The sequence below is a fragment of the Thamnophis elegans genome, chromosome 5 (assembly GCF_009769535.1).
Source record: "Thamnophis elegans isolate rThaEle1 chromosome 5, rThaEle1.pri, whole genome shotgun sequence".
Lineage (NCBI taxonomy): Eukaryota > Metazoa > Chordata > Lepidosauria > Squamata > Colubridae > Thamnophis > Thamnophis elegans.
In genome coordinates, this window is record NC_045545.1 from 30,284,972 (window position 1) to 30,307,852 (window position 22,881).

Below are 22,881 nucleotides of genomic sequence, written 5' to 3' on the forward strand. Positions count from 1 at the left end.
AGACAGAGAATAGATGGGGGCGAGGCCAGTTAGAGGTGGTATTTGCTGGTTCTCTGAACTACCGGTTCTCCAGAGAAATTTGGTTGGTTTTAAACTGACAGCAGTTTTCATTAGTTGTAATTATAAATGCTCACATGGGTTTTACTATAGCTTCTCAGGCCTGTCCTTCCAAGGCTATCTGTGGTAACAGAAACAGAGTTGGAAGGGACCTTGGAGGTCATCTAGTCCAAACTCCTGCTCATGCAGGAAACCTGTATTAGGGATTTTAACTGCCAAACTGCTGACCTTTCTGATCGACAAGCTCAGTGTCTTAGCCATCTCGTCAGGCCTAGTGAGTAGTCAATCACTTCTTCTTAAGACTTAAACTTTGAACAAATTCCCATAGCTTTGTGATTCAGAGTAATATCAATTTTAGCTAATTTTAACTCATAATGAAAAAGTAATATCAAAGTTAAGAGATCCTTGAAGTACTAACTCTTCTAGCAATAGTGGCGAATATCTGTACCTCGGGTATAGGATGAGGGTGAAGATTCGTTCTCTGAGCTTGTGGGTTGGTTTCCGAACATTTTGTTACCAGGTTAGGTAACATCTTTAGTCGATGTGGGTATGTCAAGTGAGGGTTGTGGTAAGGAGGTTATATCAGGTCCGGGTCATTGGGAGGTGAAGTGCTGATGGGGAGGGTTGCGTGGTTTGGTTGAGGGTGGGTGCTGTCTCTGGTTGGCTGTGCAGTTGATTTGGATTCTGAGGGGTTATGAGGGGTTGTAGGTCAATGTGTCTGTTGATGGGATTGCTTGTAGAGTGCCAGGCTTCGATGAACTTATGAGCATGGCAGGCGGTAGCATAGCCGATGATTTTTATGTTGCTCCAATAGAATTCTTCTAGCTTCACAGATGCAGCGGTTGGTTTTAAGGAAGTCTTACCTTCAACAAATGGCTTGACCTACTAAATTGTTCCCTTTTTTCTGTAAATAACATTTGTTCTACTGACATTGTTAATATGTCCCTTTACTAAACTCTTTTCTGTCCATTGTAGAATAAAGACAAAAAAAGCATTAGGTTCCAAGCCTACAGACTATACCCATAGACCTTTCAGAAATATCCTATATTCTAACAAACTGTTGATCTTTTCAATCTGGACTCATGACCCCCCATGGGCATTAAAATAAACATGACTGAAAACATTTTGTTGCATCTTTCTTGCAAATGCCAAGTTCCATCCATTCCAAAGCAAGTTGGTGGGTGAGGAATGCAATTCCACATAGTATGGAAACTGGTATATGTGCACTTATACCCACAGTTTGGAAAAATATAATTCTGCCATAAGATTATCTCCATCTCCCCCCCCCCCCTCTAAAAAATATTGCTTTCTTGCAGCTTATATGAATACATACCTGGATGTATAGTTGTCATTTTTCCAAACAGTATATGGAACTAGTTTCTTGCATAAACCAGCACCAACTGGCTAAGTCTTTTCAGGGTCAAAATTACTCGTTGTGTGATGGAATAGTGTCAAAAATAAAAGAGGAAGTAAGCAAGTTTGTTTCTTTTAAAAAGGAGATTAGGAACAACTTGGAAAGCCCCTTTTCTCCTAGGTTAGGAGCTATGATGAATATGTAACAGATAAAGGAATGTTGTCAATTAACCAACTTATTAAAAACAAAAGAATAAAGTAAGCTTTTGAATTGCTTATAATTGAACATCAAGCTACAAGCATTGCAAGCACAGTGCAAGTTGCTATGATCTGTGCCAGGATGGATAATTGAGATGGGAAGTGAGTGAGTATCCCAAGTACTCTGAACGAGAGAAATTCTGATCACAGAGATACTCATGAAAATATACATAACTGGGTCACTCTTGTCCTGTTATAGGAAATACAGTCTTGTTAAGAGCAATAAAGTTTTGTACTAGCCTAGTGATAGCTTCTCAATTTGATCCTTCTTCTAATTTTGATCATCAGTCTAGTAGTAGTATATCTGTGAAGCACATGAAGTCAACTGCTCAAGGGGTATCTGGTCAATTTGTGTTTTGTTTCTATTGGTCTATTTTTGCCATTCCTGATCTGCAATTGTCCTCACTGCCCATTCTCTTTTCTTTCCGAAGGTTATGTTGCAATGGGAGCTGTCCTGCCTTCCTTCTGGGGACAGCAACCACTTGTTCAACAACAACTGGCCATGGGTGCTCAGCCTCCAGTTGCTCAGGTGATGCAAGGAGGACAGTCAATTGCATGGGGACAACCTGGGATGTTTCCTCCCACCCAGCAACCATGGCCATCTGTAGCTGGTCAGTTTCAGTCCGCTGCCTTCATGCCAACACAAACTGTTTTGCCTTTACAAGCAGCCATGTTTCAAGGTACCATTGTTCCCACTGCTACTGTTCCACCTACCAGTGATTCCACCAGATCAAGTCCACAGACAGATAGCCCAAGGCAGCAAGCTGGAAAAGAAATGTTTAAAGATTTCCAGATGGCTCAGGCACCTCCAGTACCATCACGAAAACCAGATCAGCCTTCCCTCAGTTGTACCTCAGAGGCCTTCTCCAGTTATTTTAACAAAGTTGGAATGGCACAGGAAGCAGATGATTGTGATGACTTTGATATCTCTCAGTTAAATCTGACTCCTGTGACGTCTACAACACCATCAACAAATTCACGTGAGTATCTCAGTGTTTCTGCTGTAGCCTTGTTTCTCTTTTCTAAGCCATATGCATTCTGTTTGAAAGTGGGAAAACTTGAATTTCAAATAACCGTGTCAGATTTATGGAAATTTGTACATTCTGCTTTCATGAATTTCAGTTTGAATAACAATGTAATTCTATCTTAAATAGGCATAAGAACCAGAACTAGATTTGTATTCAGTAGCAATTCAGTACTTTTTTTTTATTCCAATAGTAGCTATCCTTGATATAGTGATAACTTGTTGCTTTTGAATTTCGAATCTCCAACCTTACTTGATTATTGTGATGACATTATTGCAAAAACATTTTATGTAAAATCAATCCATGGATGATGAATTGCAGGTGGGAAAAAAAAGTGATATCTATGCTGTGCTGTGCGTACCTTGAACATCTCTTGCCAAAGTTGCCTATCAAAATAGTTGAAAGCAATATTGTTGATTTTAGATTTGATTTCTTTCACAATATTATTTAATTATTTCAAATACTCATATGGCTGTCCATCATATATAAAACTCTTCCAATTACCAATTAAAACAATATCAATAATAAACTGATGTAACACATAAATATATTAAAACCATGAATATCAAACTCCTGGACCAAAGTTACGTTTCTGACACACGGTTCTTTATAAAATCCTCTCACTTGCCTCAATCTATCTCAGTGCTTTGTGAAAATCCAGGTTTTCAATGCTTTTCAGATGTTTGGGAGGATACCTCAGGTTGAAGAATGTTCCATAGTGTATTTCCATATTCCATAGGTATGGAAAAGCACTCTTCCTAACTCCCATAAGGTGGCAATGTTTAAGGGAAGGGACCAGGAGTGTGCCCATACTATCTGATCTGGTAAGATGGGTAGATGTCCTTAGGGAGAGGTGATCCTGCAGAAAATCTGATCTTAGGCTTTAAAAATGACCAGCACCTCCCAGAAGAAAACTGATAGCCTGTGCAGTTTGCACAACAAAGATGTTATGTGGGTAAATCTAGGGGCACCCATCACTGTGTCTGCTGCTCCATTCCGGACTGGTTGTAGCTTCCAGGTGGCCTCCAAAGGTAGCCCCATGTAGAATGCATTGAAGTAATCCAAATGGAAAGTGACTAAGGCAGGAATTATCATGAGCAAAGATTCACAGTCCAGGAAAGGGTATAATTAGAATACCAGACAAATCTATCAAAAGATCCGCCTAGCCACCAACTGCATTAGCAGGAATCATGAATCTAGGAGGTCCTCCAAATTGCACATCTACTCAGTCCAGGAAAGTGTCACACCATCCAGTGTTGAAGATGAAATATGATCTGGGCCTGGGGTACATAAACCCAAAGCTACTCCATCTTGCTAGGATTCATTGAAGCCAGTACCTTCTCCATCCAGACCCTTACAGCTTCCAGGCACACAGCCAGCACCACATCATCTCTCTAAGCAACTTAGAACTGAGGAGAAATTTCCTGAGAGTTAGAACAATTAATCAGTGGAACAGCTTGCCTCCAGAAGTTGTGAATGCCCCAACACTGGAAGTCTTTAAGATGATGTTGGATAGTCATTTGTCTGAAACGGTATAGGGTTTCCTGCCTAGGCATGGGGTTGGACTAGAAGACCTCCAAGGTCCCTTCCAACTCTGCTATTGTATTGTATTGTACTAAGGGTAGTGATATATAGTTGTGTAACGTTACCCTAATTATCAAGATATCTCAATCAGTGTGTCAGCGTTCCGAGTAACACATCCAAAGAAATCAGAACTCCAAGGCAGGAAATTTCCTAAAAGAACATGTTTATTGGACACATATCAGCACAGCTAGTGAAAACCAACTCTGAAAGTCTCCTGTGGCAACAGTATAATTAAAAGAGTGAAAGTTTCCCTCCCCAAATGTCCCACATTGTCCAATGGGAGCAGTTGGCGGACTCCTTGGTCACTCCTATTCAACTGCCATCTGTTGGAATGACCTTGGTTCCCACAGCAGAGGGTTTTGTTTTGTCTGCAAAGCAACTTAGGTATGTCCCCATCATCCTCCCTGCTTAGGTATGTCCCCCGCATCTTCCCCACTTAGCATGTGGCAGCTATGAAGCAGGAAAAGATGGCTTCAGCCAGGTTTGATTCAGAGTTGACACAGTGTTGGTATCAGCAACAATAGCAGTAATATTGACGATGTAAAGAAGACTATAAATACTAAATTAATATACATTGTACTTTTAAAACATGTTAGAATTAAACTGGGTGTGCAGCAACCTGGTGTGCTTCCCTCCCTCCCCCTATACTGTCAGTTCTTTATCAACAGACTTATCAAATGAAGGGTGAAACGTATGATTTTTGTTGAAGCAATAAAATTAAAATCATATTTTCAATCCTATTTGTTTTAAAGGATTTAAGCAAGTGGTCTCTAAGCACTTTATTAAGCAGCATCTTAACTTTTAATTAAGCCAACTTGTCATAGCCACATATGTTTCATCACACAGCATCGCCCAAGTTCACAGATCACCCCATTTTTCTTATAACAGTTCAAGAGGTTACCAAACAGCATTTAGAATCCACGAGCACTAATTTTTGTTATTTATTTGATTGATTGGTTTTGTTAGCCCCAACTCCTGCTCCTAGACAGAGTTCTCCATCTAAATCCTCAGCATCTCATACCAGTGACGCTGCTGCTGATGACCTCTTTGAAGAGGGCTTCGAAAGTCCAAGCAAAAGTGAAGAGCAAGAAGCAGTAAGTAACCCAATTCCCCTTTATTGATATATTCACTCATTTATTTTGGCTGAACTGTTAACATAATTCATAGATTTGTACTTTTAAATTTTAAGAGAAATATGCATGTTTAAGTTCAGAGAAATTGTTTAACCTTCCAACTTCCTTTCCCTCTCCTCCCACTGCCACTTAAAGTTCTTTTGCTATTCTCTTGGTTATTCACCACTAATAACATTTGTGGAGTATGGTGTATAGCTTTCTGATCAGCCCTGATGTGTACTAATAAGGCAGAGTGGTGTGCATATTACAGAAGAATTAAAACTGAAGTCAATGCACCATAGCTTGTCATTTACATCTACAAAATGTCAGTTTATACAGTTTATTGGGGTATTTCTTCTTTTTATTGGTTTCTACTAAATTGGATCTTCTTGTTTCAGTTCTCTTGCTACCTCTTAAAAGAGATAAGATTCAAGAAGTATAGAAAGAGGTTAATATGAAAGGATATAGAGTCCCTTTAAATTTATGGGTCTTAGCTGGTAAAAACAACAAGATATACAGTGCTACCTCAGTACTCATCATTAATTGGTTCTAGGAGGTGTGATGGATACTAAAAACAAGTACCAAACAAACCATGACTTACCACATGACCCATTTTCCAACCAGGAAGGAATTCCTGCCTGTCCTTTTTCCTATGTCAGCGAACTTTCAGCATGGCCAATTTTCTATCCATCCTCTACAGCTATCCCTTGCTTGCTTTTTCAACAATCTTCCTGACATGGGTGACTTCCTGTCCATTGTCCATGGCCATCCACCCCTTCCTTTCACAGTGTACCAAACAAACAGTGAATACTGGGACAACATTTTTACCTCAAGATACATTGAGCACCAAATTCAACAAATTTTTAAGCAGTCAAGTACTGAGATACCACTGTAAGGGCAAAAAAGGCATAGGTAACTGAAAAAGTATGCAAAACATTGTGCCCTTCCACTTAAAAGTATGGTAACATTTTAAGTTCACTATTGTCTAAGTTGGGCTATGAGATATGGGTTGCATAAATCTGGGTGACCACTGGTCAGCAGCAAAAATCGTATACCTTTCTCATTATCAAATTGCTGTCATTTTTTTGTGTCTTCCTTTGTTCTGCAATCCAGATTATCTGTCAGCTCTGTCTATTGAGCCAAACTTAAAATCCACACCACTACCTAGACCAGTGATGGCAAACCTTTTTTGGCTGCCATGCCAAAAGTGGGAGGAGCACAGGGGTGTGTGCACCGGCATGCCACATCCATAATGCTATGTGCGCAACACCCCCCCAGCACGCGCATGCATAAGATCAGTGACACCACCACCCCACTTTTGCCGTGTTTTTTTTGCCTTCCCCAGGCTCCAGAGGCTTTCTAGGAGCCTGGGGAGGGTGAAAACAGCCTCCCCCTGGAGGCCTCAGGAGCTTCTCTAAAGCCTCCAGAGGGCAAAAAACAGACCTACTGATAAACCGGAAGTTTGGGAATTGTGACTTCTGGTTTGTCCGTAGGGCCAGTTTTCGACCTCCTAAAGGCTCCTGAAGGCTCCGGAGGATGAAAAACGGACCTACAGAGAAACAGGAAGTCACAATTCCCAAACTTCCGGTTTGTCCGTAGGAGCGGTTCTTGCTCTCCGGAGCCTTCGGGAAGTCTCTGAAGGTTCCTGAAGGCTCCGGAGGTCGAAAACCGGCCCTACAGACAAACAGGAAGTCACAATTCCCAAACTTTCGGTTTGTCCATAGATCCCTTTTTTGCCCTCTGGAGGCTTCAGGGAAGCTTCTGAGGCCTCCAGGGGGGAGGTTGTTTTCGCTCTCCCCAGGCTCCTAGAAAGCCTCTGGAGCCTGGGGAAGGCGAAAAAACTGCGGCAAAAGCGGAGGGGGGGTGTTTTTGGGAATTGACTTTTGGTTTGTCCGTACGGCCGATTTTCCACCTCTGGAGCCTTCAGGAGGCTTCCATGAAGGCTCCAGAGGGTGAAAAATGGTCCTACAAGCAAACCAGACTTCCAGTTTGTCCGTAGGGCCGTTTTTCATCCTCTGGAGCCTTCAGGGAAGCCTCCTGAAAGCTCTGGAGGGCGAAAAATGGTCCTATGAGCAAACTGGAAGTCCGTTCCTGAATTTCTGGTTTGCCCATAGGGCTGGTTTTTCATGCTTTGGAGGCCTCAAAAGAATGCTGAAGTTAGCTGGCCAGCGCGTACTGACCAGCTGACAGGGCAACCCCTCGAGTGCCCTGACAAATGGCTTTGCGTGCCACCTGTGGACACGCATGCCATAGGTTCACCATCATGGACCTAGACCTTATCACAGTTTTCTTAAATAGAAACGGAGGTAGGATTTGAATGCAAAATGAAGTATTTCAGTTGCACAGAGAAAGTTTTGGGTGACCTCAGTATGGCTTAATACTCTCTTAATACTTCTCTTCTGGCTTGAACAAGGAAAGGAATTAGTTGGAAGCCATACTTAATTTGCATTCAATAAGAATGCATTAAAAGTTAAAAAGGGTAATGCTTAGGAAAAGCGGGTACATATAATTACAAACAAGTTTAACATCATAAAATGGCACAAAAATGGAAGATAATTTAAAAATATATATTATGTTTATATAAAATAATGTAATAAATCAGAATAACAAAATAACAGAATGACTTGTTAAAAAATACATTTCTTGAAAGAATTGTTTTTATGTCTGCAAATTAAATTTCCCTTAATAGCCATCTGCCTTGAGTGGTTTTACTTCACAATATTTACAATGCTAGTGTTAGCCACAAACATGGACTGAACTAAAATCTTACTTATAAATTGGTTTTATATTCACGGTGGCAGGGTTTTTTTCTTTTTTTTTTAGAAGTATCTTATTTTTAAACATTTTTTCAAATAATTCCCATTGACTTTCTAGATTTGGGGAGGGATTTCCCTGTTGGAACTTTAGATCATGATTCTGATTCTCTAGGGCTGTGATAGGTTTCCCCGTCCAGTCCTAAAAGAATAGTGCACATTTTCCTAGCAATACAATCATGAGGACTGAATAATCCCATAAAATAAAGGTCATGGGTATTCAATTCATTTTGAACTTTCAAACCACAGTGGGTAAACTTTGACGAAATGCATTGATGGCATGAAAATAATCTTGTTTTCCTTTCTGCTGTTGAAAAAAAAAGGTGTTATGTTCTTATATTCTAGCCTGATGGATCTCAGGCCTCATCCAACAGTGATCCATTTGGTGAACCTATTGGTGATACTGTAAGTCCACAGGGCGATAGCTAGATAGCGCAGGTTGGGGTAGGTATCTGTCCTTCTCTCTGTCTCTTTCACTCACTTACTTTTCAGCCATTCTCTTTCACTATTGCCTGCCATCATTTTCTTGGATGCTATGTGTGCAGAATTTCAATTTTTTTTTCACTTCATTACTTCTCACACCATAATTCCATTTGCAGGTGATGTCAAAATACTGACTTTTGAAATTACAGTATAATAGAAAGGGAAATATGTATTAAAGTGAAACTGGAGATTGTGACCATTAACCAGAGAGGAAATCATGTATTTGTTAGTGTCAATCTCCAATTTCTGGTATTCATGATGAGTTATAAATATTCTATACATTTATCAACTGTTGGCTAAAATAACATAATCAAAATTGAAATATGCCTTTCCACTCCATAGCTTATCAATAATCTCTTAAAAATGTACTAACAGTTTGATTCAAAATTATTGATATAGATTATTAATTCATGCAGCAGTCCTGCTATCATTCCCAACTATTGTTTAATTATACATTTTTCATTACCAAATTTAAGGTGACATGTTGTTGTAATCATTAATGGCTCACTTTGCATGTTGATACACTTTTTTTAAACTGACTGTGGCTATTTTTATCCTGGCATGTGTTTTGTCTGAATGATTGTAAAGGTGCAGTGCTTGTGAGTTCTGAACATACCCATCTAATTTCAGTTCTGCTACTGCCATATTAAATATATATACTTCATATATGGTGAATTGAACAAGATTAAACGTGGTATGATTTACTATTCATCTCTCTGTATAAAACATCTGAAGCAAATCTGTAAAAATAAAGGAATTATTTTTAGTGCATAAAGTATAGTGATTCCAGACTTAAGAATGTGGGGTGGGGTTATTGCTAATGTGTTTCACCAATCACACTAGGTGATCCTGATCAGCATATTCTTGAACTTTAGCCTTGAACTTTATTTATTAAAGACAACAGCCATTCAGGATGGACAGGAGGGGGGGGGAGGAAAAAAAGCAATAATTCCAGTCAACTTGTATTTAATTGTTCTGATGCAATTGATAAAAATGCAACCACATCTGAAACATTTTATCCCATTTTTGTTGCTTTGCTCAGTCATTAATAACCCTGCCAGCTGATCACTTTTCTCTGTTTTTAAATAGTACAGTGCCAATGCCAACAATGACTTACTTTGCTATAAATTTTCAAAGAGATCAAGCAGGTGAACTAATTTATTTTTATCTACCATGGCATGACTGATTTTAAATTTGCCCACTATTGAACTATCTAAACTATTACCATTTTCTCTCTCTCTCGCTAAACATTATAATAACATTCATAGACAAAAATATCCTTAAAAGCCATGAGCAAAGCTTTCTTTTGCTATTTTTAATTCTGGCCTATGAATGTGGAAGAGGAATTGTTAGTCTTTCCATTCTGAAATAATCTCAGTGGAGAAATCTATTTTGAAAGGGTTTTTCTTTCTTTCTTTAATATTAAATCTGTAAATTTGGAGGACAGAAATGCTTTACATTCTTGTGAGTGGATTCCCACTGTCAGGATTTTTCTACTAGTGAAATTATGAAAGCAATGTGCTGCCTTCTACTTACAGCCTCCAATAAAGATCTTGCTTGGAAGTTTGGATTTTTATGGATAATAAGAGAGTGATTAGGGATATCAGGGAAGTGTTTCTTCCTTTTAACATTAACAAAGTTGGAAGGGACCTTGGAGGTCATCTAGTTCAACCCCCTGCTCACCCAGGAGACCTGTTCTAATGATTCTAACTGCTGACCTTTCTGAGCCACCTAGCCAGGCTTCCTTAATACAGGGAGGAATACAAGAAGAAATACTTCTTCCTGTATTGCTTATATGTAATATGGGAAGAAATACTTCTTCACATCTATTGGATCCTGATTCCTTCTGTATAAGGAAGAAATATCTTTTCATGAACGGGTACTCTAGCTCAAACTACCCTGTTTTCCCAAAATAAGACCTCCCCGGATAATAAGCCCAATCGCGCTTTTGAGTGCATGCACTATAAAAACAGCCTCTTCCCCCGGAGGCCTCAGGGGAAAAAACAGACTTACAGGGAACCAGGAAGTTCAGGAATGGTGACTTCTGGTTTGTCCAGAAGTCACCAATTTTCGACCTCCTGATCCTTCAAGAGGCTTCTCTGAAGGCTCCGGAGGGCGAAAAACTGACCTACGGACAAACCAGAAGTCACTTCCGGTTTTCTTGTAGGAGCGTTTTTTGCTCTCTGGAGACTTCAGAAAGTTTCCAGAGGTCAAAAATCAGTCCTACAGACAAACAGGAAGTCACAATTCCCAAACCTTCGGTTTGTCCATCTGTTTTTTGCCCTCTGGAGGCTTCAGGGAAGTTCCTGAGGCCTCCGGGGGGGGGGAGGCTGTTTTCGCTCTCCCCAGGCTCCTAGGGCTGCATGCACTATAAAATAAGCCTTCCCCTGAAAATAAGCCCTCCCCAAAAATATTGCAACACAACAGCAGCCATGAGATTGAATTTGAATTGAATTTTGAATTTATTATATTTCTATGCCGCCCTTTTCCCTGAAGGGGACTCAGGGCGGCTCACAACCCAAGTCAAGGGGGGGGGGGTTTACAAATAAGGAAAAAAAGAACACGGACAAAACAATACCACAATTTAAAACACACAACAACCATACCATTCGAGGGGGGACAAAAGCTCATTAGCCCCAGGCCTGTCGGAACAGCCAAGTTTTAAGGGCTTTGCGGAAGGCCTGGAGGGTGGTGAGGGTTCGAATCTCCATGGGGAGTTCATTCCAAAGGGCCGGGGCAGCCACAGAGAAGGCCCTCCTCCGGGTGGTCGCCAGTCGGCATTGGCCAGTGGATGGAATTCGGAGGAGGCCTAATCTATGGGATCTAATCTGTCTGTTGGAGGTAATTGGCAACAGGCAGTCTCTCAAGTACCCAGGTCCAATACCATGAAGGGCTTTATAAGTGACGACTAGAGCCTTGAAGCGTATCCGAAGACCAATAGGCAGCCAGTGCAGCTCGCGGAGGATAGGTGTAACGTGGGTGTACCGAGGTGCACCCACAATCGCTCCCCACCTCCAGCCCTCAAAAATAATAAGACCTTCCCGAAAATAAGGCCAATAGTGGTTATATTGGGGGTCAAAAGAAAATAATACATGGTATTCCAGCAAATCTATTTACATTCTACAATAAACTATCATTCCCCATTTGGCTTTAGATTTGCTCCACATTGTTGTTTGCAATGTTTTTTAGACCCTTTCTTTTTTCACCTGATAATCCTTGATTTCATGAACTTTTAATGTTAAAAGCATTTCTTTTTTTTTTCAATTCTTTTTTCTTTAGTAAAAGATTTCTTTAAAATCTTTGGATATTGTTAGTAATTGAGCGCCTTATCAATTTTCAGTTCATAGATTATTTTACTCTTCTCTACTTAACAGAAACGTTTCTTAAAGAAAAGTTTTCCAACTTGAAATCCACAGCTATGTTTTTTAAAGACTTCTCATAGCCAAATCTGGAATCTGCTCATAAATGAATTTTTTGCCTTAATTTATTTTTCAAAGCAAAAACTGGGAACTTTATCTGCATTGAAATTACAAGAGCTCCTTCTTGGATAACATTATCAGTTTCTAATTCAAATTGAGATATAATGGAATGCTATAAAACAATTGTATGGTTTTCTTAGTCCTTAATATTTTTTTTGTTTCTTCTAAAATTATTTCTGCATATTTTATAGCCATAATAAAAATATGCCTTATTTTTTCTTTTCTCCATCAAGCCAGAGCAAGAGTTTTATAACATGGGACATTTTCATGTTTTGTGTGTCAGATTGTGTCAGGATTTTCAATGTAAGGCCACAATTAGCCTCTCTCCTCAATATTTTCTCATTTAGCTACTGCTAAAACTGCTACTGGACAAAAAAAAAAAGATAAAATCTATGATGTTATCGTTTTAGACCTGCTTTTTTCTTATTAAAAGGAGACTTGTCACCTCTAGGAACGAACCTAGTCTTTTACTTTACTCAGTCCTGTAAACAACCTGTTAAAGGAGTTGTACTGGTCAAATATAGTTAATCATAAAAGTAATACTGTTCCAAAGTTTCAAAATTCTTTCAGTCTTTCTTCCCTTCAAAAAGTTTTAATTTTTTTAATGGCTCTAGTGCATTTTCCATATCTCTGACTTTTCAACCTCTCCAATTGCCCACTTTTGCATCTATAAAAATACATAGAAAAGGGCTGCCACGCCTCTCAGTTCTCTTGCATCAAGCTCTTTAGAAAAATAGTGTAAAAATATTCTCTTTTTTTCCCCTTAGGATGGAAGTGCTATTCCCTTGAGCTTCCTTATCTGCTATCAAATATTTATTCAGGGCTTTCCTACTGCGTGGGTGATCAGAAAATAGAATACTTATTTTCTCAGCTTATTTTCAGCTTTTTGATCAGCCAGGCAAAAGGAGAATATTCCACTAAATATGCTGCATAAGCATGGACAAACAATCCTTTGGAAAACTTTAAATTCATAATACATTTTTTTATGCCATTCTTGTTACATTAGGAAGAAAAATCCATCTATTGTATAGTATATTTCTCCTTTATCTTAATAGAGTAGTGGTATAAGCAGATCAGTTACATTACATCCATTAATCATTTTAAATTGCTTAAGTAAAATTTCCTTAGAAGAATAATACGGAATGCAATATGTTCACTAGTTTGAAAGCCAACCTATATAAAAGTTTTGAATTATCCTTTGGAGCTCTTAATCTTAGGAATACATGAACGGACACAAAAAAATTGAAAAAAAATTACATGCTTCTTATTTCTACCAAATAGATATGACAGTGGAAAATAGCAAGGATCATAATAGCAGAGATTTTTTAGGAAATTTATTTAATACAAAGCTATGAAGAATATTAAATTTTGAATATAAAAATCAACTGATATTCTGGAATAATATCGGTTTGTTTTGTTTAATATTTTAATATTAAACAAAACAATTAATATTTTTAATATTTTCCTCCAGTGTCTTATCTGAGCCTGCATTTACTGTAACACAGATGTACTGAACAAATTGGTTAGTATTAATATGGCTTTTCTAATTATGGGGGTTTTCAAGACAATTTTTACTTATGGAAAACTTTCATTTTGCACATTGGTAAAAATGTCAAACATAATTACAGTGTCATTTCCTATTTTTTTATATTGATTTTAATAACAATTTTCCAAAATGCTGATCTACTGGAAGCATCTTCTGTTACAACATATTATTTCCATCTATATATTAATATTCTTCATCAACATTCTGAACAATAACATTTGACAATTCCTACCTCATTCTTACGAATCAAGAACTGTTTGCATGGAGAATAATTAATTGGTTCTTTTATAGGGGGCAGGAGAATAGCAAAATCTTTGTTTCAGGGCAGGGATTTCCAATTATTTTCAAGTTATCGAATCTGTTAGTTAAAAAGAAAATTTTCTAGACCCCTCATCAAGAGACAAAATTTTAGTAAAAGAAGATTGACTGTGTTTAAGTGAACATTTCCTTTGTTTTGGCTATCATGGAACACAATCAAGTTATCCTGGGGCTCTCAAGTTCAAATTATTGTCTAAAATCTTGTTCTAGGGGATAAAATTGAGTCTATCCCAGAAAAGAATAGAAGAGTACTTAAATGAAGCAAAATCTGATTAATAAGAGTATCTTGTCCTTTATTTTAAAAAGTGTATGAAATGCAAAATTTGCTGCCCTTTTGCCTACTCACAGGTTGTTTCGATTACAGTCTAAAAATCAAAGTACATGTTTACTCAACTTGAGAAGTAGTTTTTTACCATTAATAGAGATTCTTAAAGAGTAAGCAAATGGGATTTATACAACTATACAAAAAATGTATTTGAATTGCATGGGGGGGAATCAAATGCTAGATATAATCTTTAAAAAATTGGGAGTATCTTTCAGGTTCTCAAGAATCATCATTGCTTCTATGAACAAATTACTAAAACCTGATGTAACATATATTAGAAATCTTGATACCTTCTAGATGCATTGGACTTTTCCATAATTCCAAACTGAGAAAAGCCCTAGCAATTATGGAAGCTCAAATCTAATACATCTAGAATTAGAGTATGTTCTCTGCACTGCACTAAACCTCCAAAGATGACGAGATACTCACTTTAGTTTATTGTAACAATTTACCAAATTATTGCATATTGCTGCTTTTCATGCTCATTAAACTGTCTTCACATTGCTTGACATTTGCATAATCAATATTTGCCAACATTTGTAATGCATTTCGTCTACCATAGTTTGGAAACATTAGAATTAAAATTATTAACGTTTTGAATTTATGTTATATTTTGGAATTCTGAGAGATACTTATTTTGTTTTTATTGGGTTTTTTTACTCTGTTTCAATTATTAGCTGCCAAAAGTTATGTATATGTGCCAACTATATATTAATTAAATAAATAGATAAATAAATATTTTTTTAGTGTATCATTCTTGTTTTGGACATCATTCTGAACTCAATAAATGAATCATGCTTGCACTGCAAACCTGGGAAAAATTGGAATGGAATAATTTTAAATCAGTAATGTATTAGCATGAAATCATACAGTGTAAAATGTTAAATATTATACTGAGAGAAGAAAAACAATTTATTTCTGTGCATTCAAATCACTTTTTTTCATAGCCAAAGAGTGCAATTTCTTCTACATATGCAACTGACTTTTTAACAAATATAAGTAGTGTAGAGTTATTGTTTTCTTTTTCTTAAAATTATCTTTTTTGTATATTATCATAATTCAAATTGTGTGTGTGTGTGTGTGTGTGTGTGTGTGTGTGTTAATATATCCCACTCTGACTGTTTTTCTGTGGGTCTATTGTTCACATTCAAATGACTAGGAATATCTCTATTCATTTTTTTTCTTTCTATTGTTTTTAGGAAAGAGAACCACTCTATGCCCAGATCAACAGACCTAAGACCTAAGAAATAGCATTGGCCCACACTCGTGGCACTTCACGTCTCAAATGAAAACTCCAGTCTTGACAGGCCTTTGGCTCCTACTCTTACTAATATTATTTAGTTATCTCAGCTAATCAAGGATAATCATATCACTGGATTAATTCAACACACAATATGTTTTGCCAACTCTGTTTGGCAGAACATTGCTTCCCCCCACCCCTTATTTTTCAAAATCCTACTTTCCTAGGGAGGAGGGGAAAATGTCATCTGCATTCCTACAATTTTGAACTATCCAAACACCTTTTCTTCTTGTTACCTTTTGTTGTTTCTAGGACTCCATATAATGAAAGTAGGTGATCCAAATCTATTAGATGACAACTCATTGTTTTTATAATACAGAAACACAGAGAAATCAAACACATTCTGTTCACCAGTTATTGAGCAACACAACTGCACATTTGAAGATATGGTAAAAAAATTTATGGCCATCACAAACTGATCCTTCTGTATTTTCACCCAGTATACCAGCCTACAACAGCATATATGAAGGAAGTATTCAAGTGTTTCATCCCCCTCCCATTACTTAAAAACTGGTGACAGACACTAGCAGCAGAATGTCTCCTGTGAAAATAATTCTTAACTTGAAGTCATGGAATCCCATTTCACCAATCATCAGTTTTGATTGAAAATGTTGCCAAATGGACCTTTTGATTTTTCAATACATCAAAGAAGAGATGAAATGCTGCTTTTTCTGTTTTGAATACTACTGCTATGAGTAGAGAAGGACATCAGATCTTTTGATGGAAAAACAAACTGTGTGTTATTTCCTAGGGAACTCTTAAAACAAAGATCAGTAAAGGATATTTTTTATTTCTTTGATACCTTGCTGCTGTGAAGCTATGCAGACAAGTGTTTTTTTCTTCTCTCTGTGCCATTTTTTGAAGAGAAAAAAAACTGTTTGCCAAATACTTCTACATCTGGATTTGATTGGGTTGGACTTTAATAATAACAGGATGGAGGTGGCATGAATTTTGAAATAATGAACTTATTCTGCGATCAAATGGTTCATCTTTATCACTTTTTGTACATTGGAAAAAAATTCAAATGGGATTTTTATTTTATAACTTGAAATTTAAAAATAAAAATCTTAACTGTTAAAACTCTTTCAGTGTTTAAGGGAAAATGGCTTTAAAGAGTCCGAATGAAAATTGCCAGGTTTTCTTTTGTTTTGTAAATATAAACGTTAGGAGGTGTTTTTTTTCACCATGACATCACACTGTAGGGAAGGTAGTAAATGATGGTATTTCGGAAGCGTGGAAACCCCCATTTTGTGGTTCTTGTATCACGTTTGTTTGGTTTTGTTTTCACATGCTTATAGTTAGTGGGATAAAGCTGAAGTGCGTTTCCCAACTACAATTTTGTTGCCTGAAACTAGCTAGGTTGATGGAGAGCCCATAATCATACAATCTTGCTTTTATAATGCAACTCTTATCACATACTTTACATTTTTTGGAGAAAAGTCACATTTCATACCCATTTCCTAATTTAATAGAAGCTGTTTACACACCACAGAAGCAAGTTTTTTAAAACTGTTTTTTTTAATATATTTATGTAAGAAAAGTGCAGTGTTTGGTTTCTATTCTTCGCACATGATTTGCATAAAGAATCTATATATTTTTGCCCTACAGAGAATTGTTATACAGGTCAAATATGTTTTCCTGATGTTCCTATGCAGATTACAATATATTGAACTTTAGTGGTTTAGCACTAAAAAAGAAGAGTTAAATAATTCAAATGATGACTTGTTTCAAGGATTATGCAGATTTTGTTTTTAAAATCAAAATACCAATATGCTTGTGTTTTCTCCTTTGATTATATAGGCCTGGAGTTATATTTCATGCATTTGAATTATTAAAGCATTTTACAAGAGTAGATGAAAACTGGTGATTTGGTGTTATTGAAACTAAACTTGAAATTTCCAGCTGGTTTTTTTCAACATAGGTACTGAATCAAAATATGTGTGGAACAGTCAGTCGAACTATAGGCTTTAATATTGGTGCAGATCTAATGTACTTTTCCAGTCATTTCCTCTCTGTACTCTTTTGGTGTGCAACCTTGTTTCAATAAAAGACTCCATGTGGATTTTACAGAACATGATTAGTGATGTGAAAGAGGAACAAATGATAATTTGAGTCCAATTAAAGCAGAAAGTAGTTGTGCCCAAAATAAAAATTAACATGTTTGTAAAGTCAGTTTGTTTTTCTTCATTTCCCCTTTCCCCAGCCTGTTTTTATCTAACCCACAAATCAATTTATTTTAACTTGATCATTATATATTTGTGAAAGGTGAAGATGGCCTGGGTCTGCACAAGCCTTTTCCCAGCCCAAAATATTCATCAATTTTGTGGTCATTGTCAGCATCTCTATCGCAAATGTGCATCAAAAGAAAAATGCAAAAAAGTTATCTCTTTTGTAACATATAAATGTTAGCTTTGTTTTTTACCTATGAAAAAAGATGACATCATTCAAAAGGACATTTCAACCCTGAAATATTGATGTATTGTATAGTCAATAGTGAAATCTTGCTAAACTAAGTTTTTATTGAAACACAAACATACAGAACTCGAAATATCCATAGATATTGTAGCATGGTGCGGACTAACAGTCAGTTCATTGATGATGGTTGTTATTGGGTTCCAAATATATGAGAGAGATAATTACAACTGGTATTAAGAGATCATAAGGAAATTTGCTCTATACAAACCGCAAGTCTTTTCCTGAAATAAGACAACCCATGCTTAACTTATCCATCATTAGATTATTCCTTTCTACCATAATCTAGAAGAAAAACAATGTAGACGCCTGCACTATACAAGTATTGTAGATAGGAAATGTATCTACAGGAATCTGTTCATCACTAGCACTAAGCTTGTCACTTTAAACTTTAAACCAGGGAATACCATCCCATCCTGTCCTGTTTCCAATCGTTTCTTGATTCTTACATTCTTAATGTATTTTGATTCATTGTTGTCATTAAATTGTCTGATGAAATCTATGATTGAATAATGTACTGGGCACCTTCTTTGCAAAGATGTTTACTTTCTACTTTGATTTGTTTGATTTTGTGTTCTCACACATTTATTTTTTAAAAGAAAGATGAAAATGACTGTTTTGCAGTACATTTCTAGATCTACTTTAACTTTACCTCAGAGGAAAACCATTTGTTAACATCTGTTGAACATCTTCTTTCCCCTTATGTATAATGCATTCATCAGAAGAAATTTTTAGAGATTTTCCATTGATTTCTGTAAGACACCATGTAGTACTGTTGCAAATAAAAATGTTTAAAAATCATGTTTATTCCTTTCTCTTATTCTTATGAAAGTTGAATATAATAGAAGAATGCAAAGCTGGCCATCTCTGTTTCTTTCTCTGCCAATATAATGCTACATCATAATGCGCTTTCTTGAAAAGCTTTCATTGGAAGTTTATAACCAATTCCTTGTGTATCTGATGACCATTTTCACCTTGAATTTTCTTCCAGAAAGTGATAGAGAAAGAAACAAAGAGAGATGGTATAGATGGAGAGGGGGGGGGGAGAGATTGAACATTTTGATAAGGCAAATATTAATCACAAGTCAACTTGAGTTTATTGTTGTAACAAAATTCTCTTCTTTATCAGCCATTTATTGTTAGTTTCAAGTTCTTGAATAGTTAAAGATGCCCGAGAAATGACTTGAAGTTGGGTTGATGCAGTTGCGTCCATTTTTTGAATGAAGGAGTAGTCCCTTTAGCCTGGAAGAAGGTTTGGTATATCCTCTCTCAAGAAACCACAGTTGGACACAATAGTCCTGGACTACTATTGTCCAGCCTTGTCTTCTTAATCACTCCCAGATCTTAGTAAGGGTTGAAGAATTTTACCTTTGAAGTAAAGAACATTTAGAAGTAATAGCATTTAACCACCTAAGCAGTTTCAATTTCAACAGTTCACTGAAGGCTTCAACAGTATCACTGACAAGACAACCTCAAAGGTATTCAGGAAACCATTTATGTTCACTAGATGCTTGAGTTGGACCATATTAAGTGACAAGAGATATGTATCAGTCACTAATAAAAAACAATCATAATGGTTTTCATGTACTTCATAAAAATGCAATTCAATAATCAACTCTTACTTTCTATGTAATCCATGGATTGAAATAAAATCAGCGACTCTACAGAGTTATTCTAAGAATAATGACATGATTTGAATATGGTCGACAGAAATTATGGTCCTTTTAATTAGTGCTGAGTGAGATTAGTAACTGCAGTACCAATTTTTTGTTCTTTGGTGAAAGTGTAGTTTTGTTCCCTTTGTTTGCAAGATGAATTGTGTAAAAACGAGATTATATACATCATATGACTTTTCTATATTTCCCGAGACGGTGAGAAATAAGACAAGATATCCTATAGTGATTCACTGATTAACTGTGTTCTTGTGAAAATCTCCTGCTGGACAAAAGGTTATCAGACTCATTAGTGAAACACATATCTGGAAATTAGGTTTCCTCCAGTTCCAAATAGTCTTATCTCCATGATAATGTTTCCCTTGCAGTCCATCTATCAAGTGCAAAATAGTTTTATCAGCAAACTGAAACAAATGGCGGGTTCAAAAGGTATGTCTTTTGGAGGCATTAGCAGTGGATCTTCTCTCTGTAACTTAAATTGAGCCAATAACAGATTACTTTGTGATCCTAAAATTTGAGTACAGATTTGGTTAAAGGGCAAAGGGAGCATAGCATATGCAGACAGTTGAAAAGAACACATATGATTCTTATGTTATATAGCCATAAAGTAATAGTAATTCAGGCCACTGGATGCCATCTAATTCACCAAAACAAGAATGTCATCCAATTTGAAGCAATTTGAATGGCCTTGAACCTTCAGGGGTCCTCAGGCAGAATGCAGCTTGGAAGCTGTGGGCCACAGGCTCCCCTCAGACATGTTGATAAAAAGCTTTGGTCAGCCAGCTGAAGGAATAGGGTGAAATAGCATCATCAGCTTTCATCCCAGGACATGACTAAGTCAGCCAATTGATGCAGAAGAAGGTAGAAGGAAAATGTTTCCTGGGATATTCTAGCTGAAGGAGAGGAGTAGGAAAGATGGCAATCTTCATGGCACCCCTGCAACCTGCTGATCATAGGTTGTAATTACTACAGCAAAAATATTGGGAAAATTGAGTAGAGGGTGAGTTGTACTAGAGGATTTGGTATGGGGACCATGTGGAAGAGAAGGGAAAAGTGGCAAGATGCACTAGCAAAGCTTTTGCCCATAGAGCCTCACAGGACGTTCCTCTGAAAGATGGAACAATTAAGCACTGCTGGCTTCAGTTTATCTGGACCACAATCCACCCAAAATAGTCTCATTGAACTTCCAACCATGCCTGAAACAAAACACACTTTTAGCTACTGTATGCCCTTACAGATGACTTCCATGCCATGGCACATAAATCAGAGTTGGTAGGAAACATAGTACAACAGAGACTCATGTATTGCTCACCCCTTGACTAGCTTAAGTCTATGTGTGATTTGTTAAATCCAGTCACCACTATCTTATGCTCAAATCATGGATGTGAATCAGTAATAATACAATCACTTGTTACTCTTTTGTGATATTGTTGCATTAGAACATATCAACACACCAGTGGTCGGACCGGTTTGGGCGAACTGTTTGAGCCCCGAAGAGGTCCATGTGCGCGCACTCACAACCAGTGGCCCAGTTGTTAAGTGCAGCCCACCTCTGCCATAAGTGTCCCTGGGTGCCCATACCTTCTGATACAAAAAACAGCAGTCGAAGGCAGAACTGTAGTAGTTTCCAACCAATATATTTGCACAACCTCTTTTTAAATAATCCCCATTAGTTGACAAGCCTGAAATTCCATTTCATAGCTCCCTCAGATCCCTTAATCAAATGTAGATACATCATTTAGTTAATATGCTCTGTTTCTACCCTGTTTCCCTGAAAATAAGACCTCCCTGGATAATAAGCCCAAGGGCTTTTGAGCACATGTGCTAAAATAAGCCCTCCCTTGAAAATAAGACTTCCCAAAAAATATTGCAATACAGCAGGAGACATGAGGTGACCACGCTCGCTGCCTTCTGCACTTCAAAAATAATAAGACCTCCCCCAAAATAAGGCCAAGTGCTTATTTCAGGGGTTAAAAGAAAATAAGACCTGGTCTTATTTTGGGGAAAACATGGTATGAGACATTTTGTTTTTTGTTTGTTTTGGGAAAAAGACTTTTATTATATTAAACAGGTAATTGCATGGAAACATGAAAAATAAAATTTTACATTTTGTCTATTGCAGCTATTCAGTCTTAGTTTTCACTTAATATACATTCAGGATAATAAAATATTCTATAAACATGAAAAAAAAATTAAATATAAGGTGCTGATTTGCTACTACCCTATACTCATTTTGTTGTTAAACTCAGCCCTGGGTTTCTTTGTTGTTACTTCTATCTATATTATCAACTACTAATGTGTGCATTTGACAGGGAGATCCACAGATGTTTCATTAAATATTTGTCCTTGCAGGAATGATTAATAGTGAAAGTATTCACATCAGAAGTTAAGCCATAATCAGAAAAATCTTTGTCAACTTCTAGAACATGGGAGTGGAAAAAGACAAGCTCTTAGAGAGTCCAAAATAACTTGTTTAATTATTAGTCTTGCTTGAACGAAGATGAAGGGGAAAGGTTATCATGAGACCATCAGGTGATATTACAGTTGACAGGTTTTCTTGAAGGCTTCTCATATTGGACTGGCAGATGTGACACTTGTTCTAGCTTAATTGGTTGACAAGCTACTTATTTTTGTAGAGGAGCAAAAGGCAGTGATTTATTTTTCAACTTTGTACCTATGTGAAACAATTTAAGTTGGATGCAATTCAGTAGTATACATATGAGTACAAAGTATTGGTGGAGGAAGGAGCAGAGATGTGTCCTTGTCCTTATTTAAGCAACACTTTCCTGTATATTGTGAAAAATAGTGATTGGTATTATTATTTTATTTCATCAAATAGTTTTACATCTTAATGGAATCAATGACCATTTACACATAAAAACAGTAATGTTCAATGTATTCGAAACTCAAATTATGCTAAATATTTGAAACAAATTGCACAGTGTGCACATATGTGTGTGTGTGTGTGTGTGTGTGTGTGTACATGTATGTATGTATAGCAATAGCAGTTAGACTTATATACCACTTCATAGGGCTTTCAGCCCTCTCTAAGCGGTTTACAGAGTCAGCATATTGCCCCCAAC

General features: G+C 37.0%; 1 protein-coding gene across 1 annotated transcript in view; it reads left to right on the top strand.

Annotated features, from left to right (window-relative positions):
* Positions 1–18,895, top strand: part of DAB1 (DAB adaptor protein 1) — a 119,042-nt gene extending 100,147 nt beyond the window's left edge. Inside the window, exons 10-12 of the mRNA XM_032217831.1 lie at positions 2,100–2,648; positions 5,244–5,371; positions 15,553–18,895. Coding sequence (XP_032073722.1) covers positions 2,100–2,648; positions 5,244–5,371; positions 15,553–15,597 — 722 coding nt within the window. The 3' untranslated portion in view covers positions 15,598–18,895. The remainder of the gene's footprint in view (positions 1–2,099; positions 2,649–5,243; positions 5,372–15,552) is intronic.
* The last annotated feature ends 3,986 nt before the right edge of the window (positions 18,896–22,881 follow it).